Source organism: Monodon monoceros, unplaced genomic scaffold, assembly GCF_005190385.1.
Source record: "Monodon monoceros isolate NGI ecotype Baffin Bay Population unplaced genomic scaffold, NGI_Narwhal_1 Super_Scaffold_14, whole genome shotgun sequence".
NCBI classification, from domain to species: Eukaryota; Metazoa; Chordata; class Mammalia; order Artiodactyla; family Monodontidae; genus Monodon; species Monodon monoceros.
Window position 1 is genome coordinate 71,227,003 of NW_021703770.1, and position 18,882 is coordinate 71,245,884.

Consider the following 18,882-nt stretch of genomic DNA (forward strand, 5'->3'; position numbering starts at 1 on the left):
TCAGGGGAGCAACATTAAAAATTACAGCTGGTTTCTCAACAGACATGATGGAGTCCAGAAGACAGTGGAGTGCTATCTGCAAAGTACTGGGAAAAATTAAAATTAGGGCTTCCCTGGTGGTGCAGCGGTTGAGAGTCCGCCTGCCAATGCAGGGGACACGGGTTCGTGCCCCGGTCTGGGAAGATCCCACATGCCACGGAGCAGCTGGGCCCGTGAGCCATGGCCGCTGAGCCTGCGCGTCCGGAGCCTGTGGTCCGCAGCGGGAGAGGCCACAACAGTGAGAGGCCCGCATACCGCAAAAAAAAAAAAAAAAAAAAAAGGCCAGTTCAAAAATATTCTCAAATATTGGATGTGTATATCCATATGTACATGTGTGTTCAAATGTGAACTCCACCCCACTGCACATCTATCAAAACTTTTGCCTTGGGTAACTTCCACAGGATTCTGCATTTGTTTTCTCCCTTCTTAACAAACGCTGGGGGAATAGCTGCCAAGGGTGATGAGCTGCATTTTGTTAAAACACAAAAACTAAGCTTTTTACAGATGTTGAAGTCTGCTTTTATGTAAAATAACTTTTTGTTTTCTTGTGACTGAGTGTTTGCATGTACGTCTTTTTGCGTGTCTTTTTGTGTTCGTGTTGGATGGTGATTAGTGGAATAGAGGAGGTTATGTTCACTTACACAATGTCACAGTAGGATGGTGTCATGATGAGCTGTCTCCTTTTGTCAGTAAGTTGTTAGACTAGAGGCCAGATGTTACTGCCATCTAGGTAGTGACTCAGCCCTACATTCTTTCCTGTCTCCTTCCCTTCCTCCAACACCTAGAAGTACAGTCTTAAATGTCTAGTTGTTTTTGAAGCTGCACCTGAAATGTTTTGGTGAGGATCTTAAGTCGAATCCCACTCAGTTTATGTCCCCGTGGAAAATTAGCATTGAGAAACCACAGATCCTCTCCTTTTATCCTGGTGCCCTAAGCAAATGGAGAGAGGTCCCTTTCTCCCATGACTTCCCTGTCTGGAGTCAGAGGCTTGAGCTCGCCTCTCTTAATTGTTCACTCCTTAGTAAGAGGATATTGCAGGTGTCCCTCACTCTCAACTGGACAATTTTGCCCCCAGGGGACAGTTGGCAATGTCTGGAGATTTTTGGTTGTCACAACTGGGGGAAGAATGCTATTGGCATCTAGTAGGTAGAGGATAAACATCCCGTAACGCACAGAACAGTCCCCCTTAATGAAGAATTATCTGGACTAATTTTTCAATTGGTGCCGAGGTTGAGAAGCCCTGCTCTAAAGCAGTGCATGTTGGACTTCTCTGGTGTTCCAGTGGTTAAGACTCCCCTCTTCCGGCGCTTCTACTGCAGGGAACCCAGCTTTGACCCCAGGTGGGGAACTAATATCCCACATGCTGCCCGGCGTGGCCAAAAAAAAAAAAAAAAGGTGCATATGCTGTCCTAAGAAAACTCAAGTTTGGCCTGGGATCTCTGGATTCCCTTTTGCCTTCAGTCTTTCTCACGTTTGGGATCTTGGGAGAGGTCTCAGGGCAGCCTTTCTCCTCTTCCTAAACACATCGGCAATGCTTGATTTCATGGTGTGAAAATAATAGTGACTGCCGCCATTTGTATGCCACTGTCTCGTTGTGTGCTTGTGGGTAATGATGAAAACGGAGGCTGAGGATAGCTTTCTGGAGTGGATTTGCACTACAGAGCACATTTAGACTTACAGTTGTGGTTTAATGTACAGGGAACTCGCTTTCTAAGGGGCTCCCGTCCTCAATTTGTTACAAGTTTTTGACAGTGATTTATTTGAAGATAAAGCATGATACTTCAAGCTGGTAGGAATCTTGGGTCTGCGCCTTTCTTGACCCTCAGGGATGAGAGACTCCTCTCTCAACAGGAGTACTCACCGGAAAAGTTTGAGAAGCGCCAATATAGTGCAAAGAACACTCGCCTTAACGTCTTGTCCTGTCACCAGGCTAGGTGATCCTGGCCAGTCATTTAACTTCTTTGGGCTACAGTTTCCTCTTCTATAAAATTGAGATAACTAGTAATTTGATAATCAGTACAGACATAAGCATCACAGACAGAGAAAAACCAAGTTCAAAGGAGCAGGCGGTATAGAGGTGGTATTGTAGTAAATTCAAGTAGCCTGATGAACTTGAAACAGATGCACGTGGAAGGCTTACTGTGGAAGAAACTAGGAAGGTAGGCAGAGGCTAGATCCTATGCTAATCTCAAAGAAGTTTGAACCTGATCTTTAGTTTAATCCTAGAGCACTGAAAGAAGGCCAGACTTACCTGACTTTTCTTGAAGCCTACGTGATGCCATACTTTGTTTGGGCTTTGGGCATTGAGAGGTAAGTGAGACCAGTTAGGAGACTGTTTAACTAGACTTTGTGAGAGATGAGGACCCAAACTCAGGCAATGGGAAAGCTATACTCAGCTTGTTTTACCAACCAACATTTATTTAGTCCTTGGTAAGTGGCAAGCCCCGAATTAAGCTTTTTCTTACCATTATTAATTTACTCTTGACAACAACGTAGGAGGTTAAGTGCTCTTACCTCCATTTTGCAGGTAAATAAATTGAGGCTTGGAGAGGTAAATAATTTGGCAAAGCTTACACAGGTAGAAAATCATCTTAGGCTCACAGAGATTCACTTAATGGTCTGGGAATTATCTCAGGTCTGTATAATTTTGTATATAAGGCAGCATAGGAGTAGCAAATAAAGTGTACTCTTAACTACAGTTTTTTAAAGGTTGGAAGAGCTCATGGCGTAGATGCTTAGAGAATGGTTTGGAGGGGGTAGACCAGTTAGGAGGCTTTCTCAAGTGAGAGATGATGCATTTTGAATTGGGGGTCATGGTTGTGGAGAGGAGGATATATGTGGAAGGATATGAGAGAATTTCTAGGGATGTGTGTCAAAAATGACTTCTGTTTCTGGCTTTCACAATTGGCGTTTTGCTGGTGGTGAAGGGCAGTGGAGGATGACAAGTGCAATAGGGCACATTACGAATGCCGTCTTAGCCTTGTTAAGTTAGCGGTGCCTTTGAAAGGTCCAAGGGGACTTGTTAAAGTGGTAGTTGAATATATGGGTCTTAAGCTCTGAAGAGACATTTGAATTAGAAATATAAATCTGTGAGTCATCAATGTTGTAATATTAATTGAAACCAGTTTTGGACAGGGGTGCTTCGGGAGAGAATATAGTGTGAAAGGGAAGATCAGGGCCTAGGACCAAGAATAACGAAAACTGAAAATCATCATTTAGTAAGAATACTAGCAGCCAGCTTTTATGAAGTGCTTACTCTGTGTTAAGCACTGTACTGTTTGTTGGTTTTGCCTATTGTATGTCATTGATTCACCCGAAGAACCCTATAGGAAGGTGTATGTATCACCCACTTTTAGCAATAAGGTAACTGCAGCTCAGAAAGATTAAGCGACTAGCCTAGGTAAGTCACATACCCAGTAAAATGAGGAGCTGGAATGTAACTCAGACAATCTGATGTAGAACACATACTCTTTATAATGGCTCTGTGTGCAGGTCATTGGTAAATTTTGTGAGAGTTCTCTTGGTGTCTTGATGAGAAGGAAGCAAAATTTTAAAAGATGGGAAGTAAGGAAAAGGAGACATTAAGTAAGACAAGTCTTTCAAGAAATTGGGCTCTAAGGAACTTGGCTAGGGTATTATGTGGGACTAAGAGAAGGTTCTGTGGATTTTTTGATTCATGTGTTTGTTTTTAAAGTGTGAGACACCAGAGCATGTTTATTTATAGGGGTATATTTGAGAGGTAATAGCTGGCAGTAGAAGGCTTCTGTAGGTAAAAGGAGAAGAAGACAGCTAGAGAGCTATATATATCCATTTAGAAAATAGTTATTGAATGCCTACTGAAAGCACAGTGTGAAGCATTATATCTAAAAACTTATCAGGATATAATGATTTAGGGAGAATGCAGTAAATGCTACCTTCTTAAGGCATTAACCAAAAGTTTCTTTGACCCCAGAGTAACTGAACTGTCATATGAATGGCACTAATTGTATTTTAGGGTCTTGATTTCTTATTCTTCAATTCCTTGGTGAGGACTGAGACAGATAGGCAGTAGCGATGAGAGTAGATTGAGTGGAAGGTCTTACAGGGAAGAAATGAAACTGCATTGATGAAGAATAATGTTGTCAATCAAGAAGTATTTATGTAGCACCTCCTGTGCCAGGCCCTGGTTTGGGCACTGGGGATAGCGCTATAGTAATGAAGGAAACTGTGTCCTTGAGCTCACAGAACTTATGTTCTCGTGAGTCAAGATAGATAGTAAACATATAAACACATACGTCCGATACTAATGAGGGCTTTGAAGAGAATAAGATTGTGTGGGGAGAGGGGTGGGGTGGGGTGGGGCCCTGCTCTGGCCATGGTGGTCAGGGAAGGCCACTCTGGGGCCCTGTTTAGGGGCTGAGAACTGAATGACGAGAAGCAGGCAGACCATCATGCAGAGGTTTGGGGAGAGTGTAGATGAACAGAAGAGTACAGGTGCAAAGGCCCTGAGGCCAGAGGATCAGACGAGGGCAAGTGAGTCTGGAGTGTAGTAAATAAGGGCGCAAATAGAGAAAGGTTACTGGAGCCAGATCATCCCGGACTTAACCTTGTAGGTGATGGTAAGAAGTCTGGATTTTATCTCAATGTAATGAGAAACCATTGGAAGGTTTTAAGCAGGGAGTGACATGATGTGATTTAGGAAGATGTCAGGTTGCTGGGTTGAGAAGTGAAGCTTCAGAAAGGCAGTAATTGATCTCTTTTGTTCACTATTATATTCCCTTGCCCAAAGCAGTTTAGAATATGTAGTCATTAAATTGTTGTTGAATGAATGAATGAATCAGTGAATGCACGATTGGAGGCAGAGCAGTCAAAGGCTATTTTTGGAATCCAAGTGAGAGACAGAGGGTGGTTCAAACTAGGATATATTTCTTGGTACACATAGTGACAGATGTTTAGAATCGAGAGCTAGAATTTCCAGAGCTTACTGGCTGGTGGAATGTGGAAAATAATTGAGGAAGACTTACTGGTTTTGACTTTAACAACTGTTGGTAAGGCTGTTTACAATGGTGGGAGTGTTTATTAAATTTGTAGGTGTGACGTGGTAGTAGCAGGTAACAAATAGCTGTTGTGCAAAAACAGATCAGGTAATTGTGCTGATGTTCTTATTCTCTTACTCTGTTTGTTTCTCCCTTACCTGACTCTCAGTGAAAATCTTTTCAAATAAAGTTCTGTAACTTGTTAGCACATACTCAGTTGAAAGAATATGAAGAAGCTGATGAACTCCAAGCAAAAATCTTAATCATTAAGGCACGGCGATAGGGCTTTCCTGGTGGTCCAGTGGTTAAGAATCCACCTTCCAAGGCATGGGACGCGGGTTCGATCCCTGGTCAGGGACTAAGATCCCACATGCCACAGAGAAACTAAGCCCACGCGCTGCAGCTACCGAGCCTGCACGCCACAGCTAGAGAAGCCCGTGTGCTGCAACTACAGAGCCTGTGTGCTCTGGAGCCCGCGCGCCACAACTAGAGAGAAACCCATGCATAGCAACAAAGAGCCCATGTGCCTCAATGAAAGATCCTGTGTGCCACAACTAGGACCCGACACAGCCAAAAATAAATTAATTAATTAAAAAAAAAAAAAAGGCACAGTCGTTGCCACTCAGACTTGGCACTACCGTTTTTGTAAAACTGGAGTGATCAAGACCCAGGAACTGCTTCTCTTTTCTTGGTGTCACATCCATTATTTGTTTTAAGTTTATTCTGGTTTTTGCATGTTCTTACTGCTGCATTCATTCATTGAGGTGGCCTAGCATTGTCATTAAGAGCGTGGGCTCTATACCCAAAATACTTTAGAGTGATATTTGCAAGATGGTAGTATAGGAATTCTCTATTGTCATTCCCTTATAGAACATTGATTTTGGCAGTCACCCACGGACAAGAGTTTCTTTGTGGGAGTCAGGGAGTCCAGCAGAGAAGTTTCAGCACATTACTGAGACAAAAAAATCCAAAAATAGATGCATTGAAGAGGGTAAAAGGAACATTTTTCACTTTTCTTACGTTGCCCCTCTGTCAAGGTAACACAGCTCAGTGCCAGGAGAGAGAGACCCCTTCAGCCTGTGATTTCACCCACAGGAGTGTGTGAGTGAGTGCCTGGCTTTTCTAGCCATGCAAGACACTGCCAAAAGGCCTACTTTTTTTTCACCTCCCCTAGATTACTGAGGTGATCTGCAAGTCGGAGGGGTTGGGAGAAACTGTGGGAGCACCTAAGTCAGGACTCAACTCATCAAACGGATGCTACTAACCTCTTTGCAAATGCCGTCAGGAAGCCTGCCCATAAGCCACTGGGGACTCCTTACCTGCAAACCCCCCCAAGTGGCCTGTGAACACCCCCAACAATACATGCCTCACTCACACCGCCCACCCGCTTTGGCCTGTTTTTGGCACATGCTCCCACAGACCATGAGATTAAGCCTTTGCAGATGGCTAGTGAACAGATGCAGAAAGTCACCATGACTCTGGGATGGGGAAAAGGCTCACAGACTTGAGCATTTCAGGACACCACCCTAGAGAAAACAAATGAGAGGCTCTCGGCACTTGGCCTGGCTTTAGGGGATTGAGATAAAGCAAACTATAACAAGGGATGAAGAAGGTCAATCTGTAATGATAAAAGGGTCATTTCATTAGGAGGATATAGCAGTTGTAAATACCTGTGCACACAACATCGGAGCATCTGAATATATTAAGCAAATATAGATCTGAAGCTAGAAAGAGAGCAATGCACAATAGTAGGGACTTCAGTACCCCACTTTCAGTTACAGATCATCCAGACAGATCATCAAGAAAGAAATAATAGACTTGCGCCATAGATTGAATGGACCTATCATACATATACAGAACATTTCATCAGCAGCAGAATAATACACATTCTCCTCAAACTCACATAGGATATTCTCCAGGATAGATCACATATTAGGCCAGAAAACAAGTCTTAACAAATTGAAGAATATTGAAATCATATCAAGCATCTTTTGTGACCACAATGATGTAAAACTAGAAGTCAGTAACAGAAGGAAAGCTGGAAAATTTACGAATATGTGAAAACTAAACAACACTCAGAAAAAGTCAAAAGGGGAATGAAAAAAAATATCTTGAAGTAAACAAAAATGGAAGCACAACATACCAAAGCTTATGGGATGCAGCAAAAGCAGTTCCAAGGGGGAAATTTATACAAAAAAAAGAAAAAAGCCTACATTAAGAAAAAAGAAAAATCTCAAACAACCTAACTCACACCTCAAGGAAGTAGGAAAAGAAGAACAAACTAAGCCCAAAATTAGCAGCAGGAAGGAAATAATAAAGATCAGAGCAGAAATAAGAGACTAGAAAAGCAATAGAAAATATGAACTGAGATCTGGTTTTTTGAAAAGGTAAAATTGACAAACCTTTAGCGAGACTAAGATAAGAGAATACTCGAATACATAAAATCAGTAATGAAAGCATAGACATTACACCTGATACTGCAAAATACAAAGGATCATAACAGACTACTATGACCAGTTATATGCCAACAAATTGGATAACCTAGAAGAAATGGATAAATACCTTAAAACAAAAACCTACCAAGACTGAACTAGGAAAAAATAGAATATCTGAACAGATCTGTAATTAGTAAGATTAAATCATTAGTCAAAAGTCTCCCAACAAAGAAAATCCAAGGACCAGATGACTTCTTCAGTGAATTCAACCAAACATTTAATGAAGAATTAATTGAAGTCCTTCCCAAATTCTTGCAAAAAATTGAAGAAGTAGCAACACTCCCAAACTCTCTTTATGAAACCAGCATTACCCTGATACCAAAGTCATACAAAGACACTACAAGAAAAGAGCATTACAGGCCAACATCCCTGATGAATATACATGTAAAAATTCTCAACAAAATACTAGCAAACTGAATTCAACAGCACATTTAAAGGATGATTAAACACCATGATCAAGTAGAATTTACCCCTGGGATGTAAGGACAGTTTAACATATGCATATCAGTCAAGGTGATATGCCACTTGAACAGAATGAAAGATAAAAATCGTATGATTCAACATACTTCCGTGATAAAAACTCTCAACAAATTAAGTATAGGAGGACTATACCTCAACATAATAAAGGCCATATATGACAGGACCACAGCTAATGTACTCAGTGGTGAAAAGCTTTTAGTTTTCCCTCTAAGATCAGAAACAAGACAAAGATGCTCACTTTTACGACATCCATTCAACAGTACTGGAAGTCCTGGCCAGAGCAATTAGGTAAGTAAAACAAATAAAATGCATCCAAATCAGAAAGGAAGAAGTAAAATTGTCTCTGCAGATGAGCCAATCTAACATATAGAACACCCTTAAGACTCCACCAAAATACTTTTGAAGTAATAAACAAATTCAGTAAAGTTGCAGGCTACAAAATCAACATGCAAAAATCAGTTATATTTCTGTACACTAACAACAGTGAACTATCTGAAAGAGAAATTAAGAAAACAGTCCCATTTACAATAACATCAAAAACAATAAAATATGAATAAATTTAACCAAGGCAGTGAAAGACCTGTATACTGAAAACTGAAAGACATTGATGAAAGAAATTGAAGAAGATACAAATAAATGGAAAGAGATTGCTTGTTCTTGGATTGGGAAAATTAATATTGTTAAAATATCTGTACTCCCCAAAGCAATCTTCAGATTCAGTGCAATCCTTATCAAAATTCCAATGGCATTTTTCAGAGAACTAGAACAAACAATCCTAAAATTCATACGGAACCACAAAAGACCTGAGTAGCCAAGCAAGAACAAAGCTGGAGGCATCACACTTTCTGATTTCAAATTATATTACAAAGCTATAGTAATCAAAACAATATGATAGTGGCATAAAACATACACATAGACCAATGGAATTTAATATAGAGTTCAGAAATAATCCAGTGCATATACGTCCAGCTAATCTTTGACAAGGTGCCAAGAACACACCATGGGGAAAAGATAGACTCTTCAATAAATGGTGCTGGGAATGCTGGTTATCCATATGCAAAAGAATGAAACTGAACCTTTATCTTACACCACGCAACAAAGATTAACTCAAAATACACTAAGGATTTAAGTGTGACACCTAAAACCTAAAATTCCTTAGCATGGTCTTAGCAATGATTTTTTTGGAAAAGGCACCAAAAAGCATGGAAAACAAAAGCAAAGATAAACAAGTGGGACAACATCAAACTAAAAAGCTTTTTGCACAGGAAAGGAGACAGTCAAGTAAATGAAAAGGCAACCTATGGAATGGCAGAAAGTATTTGCAAACCATATATATGATAAGGGGTTAATGTCTAAAACATGTAAGGAAGTCACTCAGCTCAGTAGCAAAAAATAAATAATTCAATTAAAAAATGGGCAAAGGACCCAAATAGACATTTTTCCAAAGAAGACATGTAATTAGCCATCTGATATATGAAAAGGTGCTCAACATCACTAATCATTAGGAAAATACAAATCAAAACCACAATGAGATATGAATTCACACCTGTTAGGATTGCTTTTATCAAATAGACAAGAGATAAGTGTTGGCAAGGATGTGGAGAAAGGGGAGCTCTTACCTTTCATACTGTTGGTGGGAATGTAAATTGGTACAGCCATTATGGAAAACAGTGTGGAGGTTCTTCAAAAAAAATTTAAAATAGAACTGCTGTATGATCCAGCAGTCTCATTTCTGGATATATATCTGAATGAAATGAAATCAGTATCTGGAGGAAATATCTGTACTCGCAAGTGCATTGTAACAATATTCGTCATAGTTAAGATATGGAAACAACAGATAGATACGTGTCCATCTATGCATGAATGAAGAAAATGTGATGCACACACACACCTAAAGTGGAATACTATTCAACTTTCAAAAAGAAGGACGTCTTGCCATTTGGGACAACATAGATGAACCTGGAGGGAACTCTGCTAAGTGAAATAAACCAGACAGAGAAAGTAAAATATTGTATCACATTTATATGTAACCGCAATGAGAAGCCCGCGCACCGCAATGAAGAGTAGCCCCTGCTTGCCACGACTAGAGAAAGTCCGTGCACAGCAATGAAGACCCAACGCAGCCAAATTTAAATAAATAAATAAATTTATTTTTTAATAAAGCAACTTTCGGGCTTCCCTGGTGGTGCAGTGGTTGAGAGTCCGCCTGCCGATGCAGGGGACACAGGTTCATGCCCCGGTCCGGGAAGATTCCACATGCCGTGGAGCAGCTAGGCCCGTGAGCCATGGCCAATGAGCCTGCGCATCCAGAGCCTGTGCTCCGCAACGGGAGAGGCCACAGCAGTGAGAGGCCCGCATACCGGAAAAAAAAAAAAACAAAAAACTTTCAATTATAACTAAGATGAATAAGTTCTGAGGATCTAATGTGCAGCAAGGTGACTGTGGTTTATATTACTGAATTATATACATGAAATTTGCTTCAAGAGTAGATCTTAAGTGTTTTCACCACAAAAGAAAAAAGTGAATACGTGATGTGGTAGATACGTCAATTTACTTAATTGTGGTACTTACTCCACAATGTATGTGTATATCATCTCATCATGTTGTACACTTTAAATACATTCAGCTTTGTCAATTATACCTCAGTGAAGCTGGGGGAAAAAGCCAAAATATGTCAAGGAAAGTCACCCCACCATGATATTTATATATGTATATATATATACACACATACATATATATATATATATATATCATGATATATCATATATATATATTTTTTCCTTTTCCCCAAAATGGATTGTTCTGTTTTCAAGAAGGGATTAAAAAAAGTGTAGGGATTTTGATTGAAGTTGCTTTAAATCTGCAGTTTACAGATGAGAGAATTGACATCTTTATCATTGTTTTTAAGTCATATTGTTTTTAAGGCATAATTTTAAGTCCATTGTCACTTTTCTCTTTCTGACTCTTATAGTTACTTGTGTTCAGTGTTCCATAATATTGTCAGTCCATTTTCACACCTTTAGATCTTTTATTTTTCCTAAATATTATCAACTTTTAAATAGCTTGTTTCCTTGATGTTTAGTTTCTTTTTATATTTCTCTATGTTTAGATTCTCTGTCCTGCTTACACAACAAGCTAATTTCGAATATTAGATTGGAAAGCACTGGAAGACAATGTCGCTGGAATTTCTTACATATTTTCATTTTTCATTGGCATTCCTTGAAATAAAAATATTTATCTACTTTCAATTTATGGGATTTTGTCTGAATTGTTTTTCTCTATTCTGTTTTTTCCAGGTAGTGATTTTTTTCTAACTTTAAAACTTTTTTAACTGTCAATTATTTTTAATGCAGATAAATACTGAGGAACACGTGGATGCAACTGATCAGGAGGTTATCTTATGGGATCGTAAGATTCCTGAGGACATCCTAAAGGAAATAGCCACTCCTCAGGAAGTGCCAGCAGAGAGTGTTACAGTCTGGATTGACCCACTTGATGCTACACAGGAATATACTGGTAATTTTAAATTAAAGTTGATCTCAGACTTCATGTTGCCATTATGTACCGGAGAACCAGAACAAGGGCAGGTGGTGTATTCCTGGTGGTAAGTACTTTACCAACCTGACACAACTTTTCCAATTAGATTTTAAGATGGAGAGCTGGATTAAAGCACTGTGGTATGCAACTTCTGGAGTGGATCAATTATTCTCAACCTTTTTTTTTCCCTCAGATCACTGTATTATGGCATCCTCCTCTCACTGTGTCACTGATTCTTTAGTGAAGGGAAGTTTCTAGCAGTCACAGCAACAAAATAGTTCCTATCGGACCCCAGTTTATTGAAGTGTTGATTTACGTATTGATTTATTTATTGAGGTGCTCGTTATTGAGGTATTTATTTATATAGCCAGAATACAATATTCACTTGTGATTTTTGGAATTTAGGTTTTATTCCATATGCATCTGTTCTTAGAATTCAAGATAGTAAATCCTAGGCACCCAGGGAGCAAGTAAACAGCAAAACAGAATTACTTCTCCCACCTCCTATTGCTGTTCTTTTTACCTAGTCCTAGCTCCTGTTTCACCTCTGTGGATCTTCTCTCAGTCCTTATTTCTTGCACAGAGATATATAATTTTCTGTGTTTGCTTTGTTCTCTTGGTACATAAAAGTTGATTGCTTACATATCTGTTCTTCTAAACGGTACGTTCTCTGAATATGGAGGCTTCTGCTTTTTCACTTTTGCAGTCTAGCGCTTAAGTACGGAACTTGGCCCAAAACAGACACTCAGTAGAGAACTATTTGGAGAACAGGGAGAAGACACTAGGTGTGTATATCTGATAGTAACTGAAATTATAAAACAATATTTTGCAGAAATAGTAGAAATATGGAATATTGAGGGGTTTATTTGTAAAGAGTTTTTCCTAGAGTGCAATTGATTTGATGATATAATAATGATATTTAGTGAGCACATCCCTTGCACAGGGACTATTCTAAATGCTTTTTAAAATTCTAAATGCTTTAAAAATTGAATTTTTAAATTCAATCCTAAAATTATTTTAATAATAATTTTTATTATTGGATTTTTTTTTTTTTCTTGTAGAGGATCTTCGAAAGTATGTTACTACTATGGTGTGTGTGGCTGTAAATGGTAAACCTGTGCTAGGAGTAATACATAAGCCATTTTCTGAATATACAGGTAAGAAATATACTAGAGCTTCCAAGAGTTAATGTTATTAAACCATTTGTCTGTAGTATTTACTGTCCTGTTGGAATCTCAGCTGTAGCTCAGTAATTGTTAAAGTCAGTCCCCTACCCTACCTCACCCCCTCCCTGGATACAGTGAGGATTTTATTGTTGGTACTAATAATATATGGCAAAGCAGAGCTTTCTAAACCTTCTTTAGAGAACAGAAACTGTGTTAAATGAAGATGAACGATTCTTAGTGTGTCGGGGAATACAACTGGGCATGGACTCCCCAGCAGCTGAGCTCCTCTCTGTTTCTATCATTGCTGTTGCTGGGGATAAGGTCCAGGGCTCTTACACATTGGATTCTGTGTACATTCTGAGATCCACCGTGAAGTGGACTTAGCCCAACCTGTTGTCATATCAGGAAATGAGCTTGATATTGCGGTGGTTAAGGGCAGTGCCAGCCTCAGCATTACAGTTGGGTTGTAGCACTGTGAAAGTCTTAATAATCAGGCCAATCCCTCTGTAGGTCTGGATGCCCTTCCGAGCTCCTTTAGACCCTTGCTTCCCCACCTTCTTGATGCAGTAATGTTTGTTAGCTTCCTGCAGGTGACAGGTCAGATCCATGACAGTCGTGCTGGGAGGGGGAATATGGAAGGCCATGCCAAAGAGCTTGCCATTCAGCTCAGGAATGACCTTGCCCAAAGCCTCGTCAGAGCTAATGAATCCTGGGATGACATTTTGGGATCTGCACTTTGCCAGAGAGGCTAGTCATGGTCTTCCAGATATCAGTGATGGTGTGCACTCTGGGTTACAAGTCCACGATGACACCATGAATTTTCAGGGTGGTGAAGTGGAGGGAAACAATTAGTGGCATAAGCAGTATTGCTGACAGTCCGAAGGGAATCCTCATACTTTTAATTGGGAACTCCCCTCAAAAACTTGAGGCTAGGATTATGGCCCTTTTGACTCCAGTGTTCTCTAAGATGATGAAGTTCTTTTTTTTTTTTTTTTTTTTTTTTTTTGCGGTACGCGGGCCTCTCACTGTTGTGGCCTCTCCCGTTGCGGAGCACAGGCTCCAGACACGCAGGCTCAGCGGCCATGGCTCACGGGCCCAGCCGCTCCGCGGCATGTGGGATCTTCCCGGACCAGGGCACGAACCCATGTCCCCTGCATCGGCAGGCGGACTCTCAACCACTGCGCCACCAGGGAAGCCCGATGATGAAGTTCTCGATGGGGACAGTATCTACTTTGCTAGTATTGAAAGCAGCCCTGATGACCAGTTATAGTAGGCTGAATAATGTCTCCTTCAAATTCACATCCATCCCTATATTAGTTTTCTAGAGCTGCCATTAAAAATCCCATAAACAGTGTGTCTTTAAACGGCACATATATAGTCTGTCATAGGTTTGGAGGCTAGAAGTCCAAAATCAAGGTGTGGGCAGAGCCATGCTCTCTGAAACCTACAGGGAAGAATCCTTCCATGTCTTTCTCTTAGCTTCTGGTAGTTTGCTAGCAATCCCCGGTGTTTCTTGGTGTAAATCCAGTCTCTGCCTCTGTCATCGGTGTGTGTTGTGTCTCCCTGTGTGTCTGTGTCTGTGTGTCTTTTCTTATAAAGACACCAGTCATGGTAGATTAAGAGCCTACCCTACTCCAGCATGACTTCATCTTAACTAATTACATCTGCTAGTAACTTATGATCCTGTTTTCGAATAGAGGCAGGTTCTGATGTGCTGGGGGTCAGGACTTCAGCATATCTTTCGGGGGAAAACAGTTCATCTCATAACAACCCAGAACTTCAGAATGTGACCTTTCTTGGAAATAAGGTCCTGGCAGATGTAATTAAGGTAAATATCAACATGAGCTCATCCTGCATTAGGGTGGGCCCTTAAGCCAATGAGAGCATCCTTAGAAGAAACAGAGAGCGTGCAGACATACCAGGGGTAAGACGATGTGTTAGGAGGCAGGGCCTGGAGTGATGCGTGCAACCCGGGGGACACCAACGACTGCTGGCAGCCATAAGAAGCTAGGAGAGAGGCACAGAACAGACTCTCCCTTCGAGCTTCCAGAAGGAACAAACCCTGCCAACTTCGGGATTTTGGACTTGCTGGCCTCCAGACTGTGAGAAAATAAATTTCTCTCATTGTAAGCCACCAAGTTTGTGGTAATGTGTTATGGCAGCCCTAGGAAACTAACACATTGGGCATCCGTATAGTTTTATCGTTTACTCCAGCCTCATCCATCGTGTCTCATTGGTGTGGCTGACACTGCATAAAAATGCTGTCTGTCAAGTGGAGAGAAATAGAGACAAAGTTAATTTTTTATTACTCTAGATTATTTGCTTTGCAGAATAACCTTGTACCCGAATTCTAGCTGCTCTGAGATAGGCTAAACATATATATGAGGATTGGCTCCTCATTTCAAAACGAAATCTGCTTTGTGTTATCTGACCTTTTAACTCCTTTTCATAATTCAGGTAGTTTTTTTCAATTGAATGAGCTACAAAAGCTTCATGCCATTACTGTGGTAGTGTGCCTTAAGATTAATTATATAATTGCTTAATGGTTTATGGATTGCTTTCACATATTTCATTTAATCCTTACCAAATTAGTTATTATACAGGTTAGACTTCTAGTTGAAGCTATGTAATAACCTGCACCAAAGTACAGGAGATTGAACAAAACAGTTTATTTCCCTCTTCTCCAGCAGCCTGTATGTAAGCAGACCATGGCAGCTCCCTGGTACCAAATTCTCACTCAAATTCTCTTGCTGTTTTGCTGTACTAAAGTTAGTTGCCCTCATCTGCATGACTGAGGATGGCTTACTGCTTCATCCACTTTCCGGCAGTGGAGAGGGCTAGAAGGCAGACACGGAAGATGTTTCCCACTAAGGGTTTGACCTGTAAGTTGTACATATCACTTCAGCTCACATCCATTGATCAAAACATAGCTGGAATCCAGCCACAAGGGAGGTGAAGAAATGTAGTCTTTATTTTCAGTGGCTATCCAAGCTGAAATTCAGGGGCTCTGTCCCTCAGGGAACACAGGGAGAGTGGATATTGGAGTGTAATGTAGCAGTACTGCTACACTTTGTCCAGCTCCTGAGGGAGGGACACGGTTACTACTAGCATCGCACTTACAGGTGAGAAAATGAGACTCAGAAAGTTGATATGTTCCTCAAGATCATCCAGCTAAAGCAGAGGAGTCAACCCCGGAATTTCATGCAATGGTGTATCACACCGCTTTCGGAATAATAACTCCATGAGTCCTAACGTGTGTAGTGTTTACAAGTTTATGTTCTCTCATTTGAACCTTTCGATAACTCTGGGGGACAAAGAAAAATGTTGTCTTTCTTGTAGATGAGAAAAGGGCCTTAGGCAGCTCTCATCGAGAAAACCATACAGTTTAAAATGTTACTGTAAGAGCCATCCACTCCTTATTAGTATCTTACATTTGTTTAGTATTTTCACAGTTAGTGAAGTGTATTGACATAAATTCATTTCAGTCTCAAAGTAACTCTGGAAAGAATATAAAATAGGAAATAGGTGACTTTCTTTTAATAACAAAGAGAAAACAGGCACATAAAGGTTGTGAACAGGGCTTAAGTCTTTGAGATCCTCTCATTCTTCTGACAGCGTCCCTCATGCCTGTTTCTGTCAGTTAGGACTGCCTTTAGCTGCGTAGAAAATAAATCGTCTTTGCAGTGGTTAGACAAGTAAGGGCTTTATTTTTCTCACCTAATTAAGAGGGCCACAGGGTAGGAGTGATTCGGTGGCTTCTGATCCTCTTAAATGCCTGACTCTCTTTCTGCTCTTTCTTCTTAGAAGGTGGCATTTTGTTTGCATGCTCACAAAAATGGGCGATTCCAGTTACCATGGCTCTATTCTAGGCAGGAAGAAAGGGCAAAGAAGAGGGACAAAAGATCTATCTTAGATATTCTATTTGGAAAGCCTGACTTTGAAGCCCTCCGCTTCATCTCATTGGCCAAATGTCACGTGGCACGCTTAGCTGCCAACAGAGCCTGCTGCCCAAAGAGAATTCGAAGTGGGATAGAGAAAATGCAGAGAAAGTTGATATCAGAGAGGCCGATAGGTCCTGGTCTCCACATCTGTTCATGTTAGGAGGGAGAATGGCGATAATAAAACCTCCATTTTTAAAAACCTTTATTCCATCAGAATATACAATATGCCCCCCTCATAGGCTTAGGAACATAAGGTGCTTGCTAGTCAGCAAATATTCCAAAAGAATCAATATGCCCTTAATTAGGTGTGGGTTGACCTTCCATTCCTGGATCGAAGGTTTGTTTGGCTTGTGCCCTCTTTGGGACTATTGTTTTCACATCCAGACTGTATATTGATGTTCGCAGAGTACAAACTGTCAAGTATTGTGTATTTACCAGAATTTAGCTACACTTGACTATAATGGGAGCTAGATGTTATTGTTGCTGGCAACAGTTAGAACAAAGCTGATCAGAATTCTTCTCAGACTTAATTAGAATTAATTCACTGAGTGAAATACTTAAAAGCAAGAGATACTAGAATAGTACATATTTTAATGAAGTAATATATAAGTAGGTGTAGTATATCCACTCAGTGGAAATTTGTAGCTATTAAAAATAAGTGATAATGTCTGAAGTATGTGTAGAAAAGTACCAACCACTTTCTACTTCCTACTGGACTTTTTGTTAGCATGTCTTATAGACTAAACATATTCTGTTGGCTGCTTTTAGCTTATCACTGCTACCTTATCATCAACACCAATCGTTTATATTTATTTAAGCACCTACTGTATTTTTTTAGGTGCTTGAAATAATTTTGTCCATATAAATGTTATGACTGAGTGTCTTGAGTTTATGTGATCTGAAATATATATTTTTAATATTAAATTAGTAATTCTTATCTAAAATTACTCTTGTACTATCTACTGAGATATAGTCTTTATTCTCTTACACAATACTGACCTCTAGAGATACAGCATTGTAAATTCACTTCTTAATAAAACTTTTTGATCATCTCTAAAAAGAATTTAGAGGATTTTTTTGCTTCTCATTTCTTATTTTACTTTTATTATGAATAATTCAAAAACCCAATTATAATGAATTTTCATGTACTCCATCCAGATTTAACAGTTGATAACATTTTTATATATTTGCTTTTATTTATTCATTTATTTATTTATTTGCCTATGTACTTTAGAGAAAATTACAAGGATCATGACATTTTACCCCTATATATTTCAATATGCATGTCTAAAAAGAACATGTTTCTAAACAAGAACAGTACTATTAATATAATAATAAAATTAAGAATTATTCCATAATTGATCCAATAGTCACATTTCCCCCAATTGTTCCTAAATTGGATTTTACAACCTGTTACCTCAGACCAAAATCCAGTCAAGGACAAGCATTTCTTTTGGTTGTTAGGTTGCTATGTTAAATTCTTCTAATCTGGATCCTAGAACAGCCCCCAGTCCCCTTTATCTCCAGACATTGACTTGTTGAGGAGATCAGGTCCCTTGTCATAGAATGTCCTGCCTCTTGGATTCTTCTGATAATTTTCCCAGGCTGTTGTTTAACTTGTTTATTTTTCATCTTCTTTTTCTTATACAGTGTAACAGATCTGGAGGCTTGATTGGATTAAGGTTAAATATTTTTCTCAAGAACACATTTTAGGTACTCTTCATGTACTTCCTACTGCATCACATTATGTTACATATGTGTCATCTCACCATTAATGATGTTAATAAGATGGTTAAGGTGTTCATGACCAGACTTCTCAGTTATAAAATTACGGTGATTCTCTTGGTATCAGCAGGTAATCTAGAGAGAGATTTTGGCATCATTTGAAATCAGGATTCCATTAAACCTTCCATATAATAGTTTTAAGATCTATTTAAGATGTAAAATGGGATTTTCAATTCTGTTGTTTTTTTCTACATATGTCAGCTGAAGTTCTGTAGAGGTTCTGTAGAGAAAGTTCTCCATCAACTTGGGGTTATTTATTTACCGTAAAACATGGTTTCTACTCAAAGGCACCTTTACCAATTTTCCTTTACCAATTTTCAAGTTAAGGTTAGGGTAAAAACCACCTCCGGTGCAAACAGATGTTATTCTGGGGCAAGAGTAGGCATTCTCTCTCTCTCTTTAATATCCTTATCTCCTGGATTTT

General features: G+C 39.7%; 1 protein-coding gene across 1 annotated transcript in view; it reads left to right on the forward strand.

Moving 5' to 3' along the window:
* Window positions 1-18,882, forward strand: part of IMPAD1 (inositol monophosphatase domain containing 1) — a 30,695-nt gene that overhangs the window by 2,588 nt on the left and 9,225 nt on the right. The window contains exons 2-3 of the mRNA XM_029223020.1: window positions 11,383-11,545; window positions 12,628-12,723. Of these exons, the coding sequence (XP_029078853.1) occupies window positions 11,383-11,545; window positions 12,628-12,723 (259 nt within the window). The remainder of the gene's footprint in view (window positions 1-11,382; window positions 11,546-12,627; window positions 12,724-18,882) is intronic.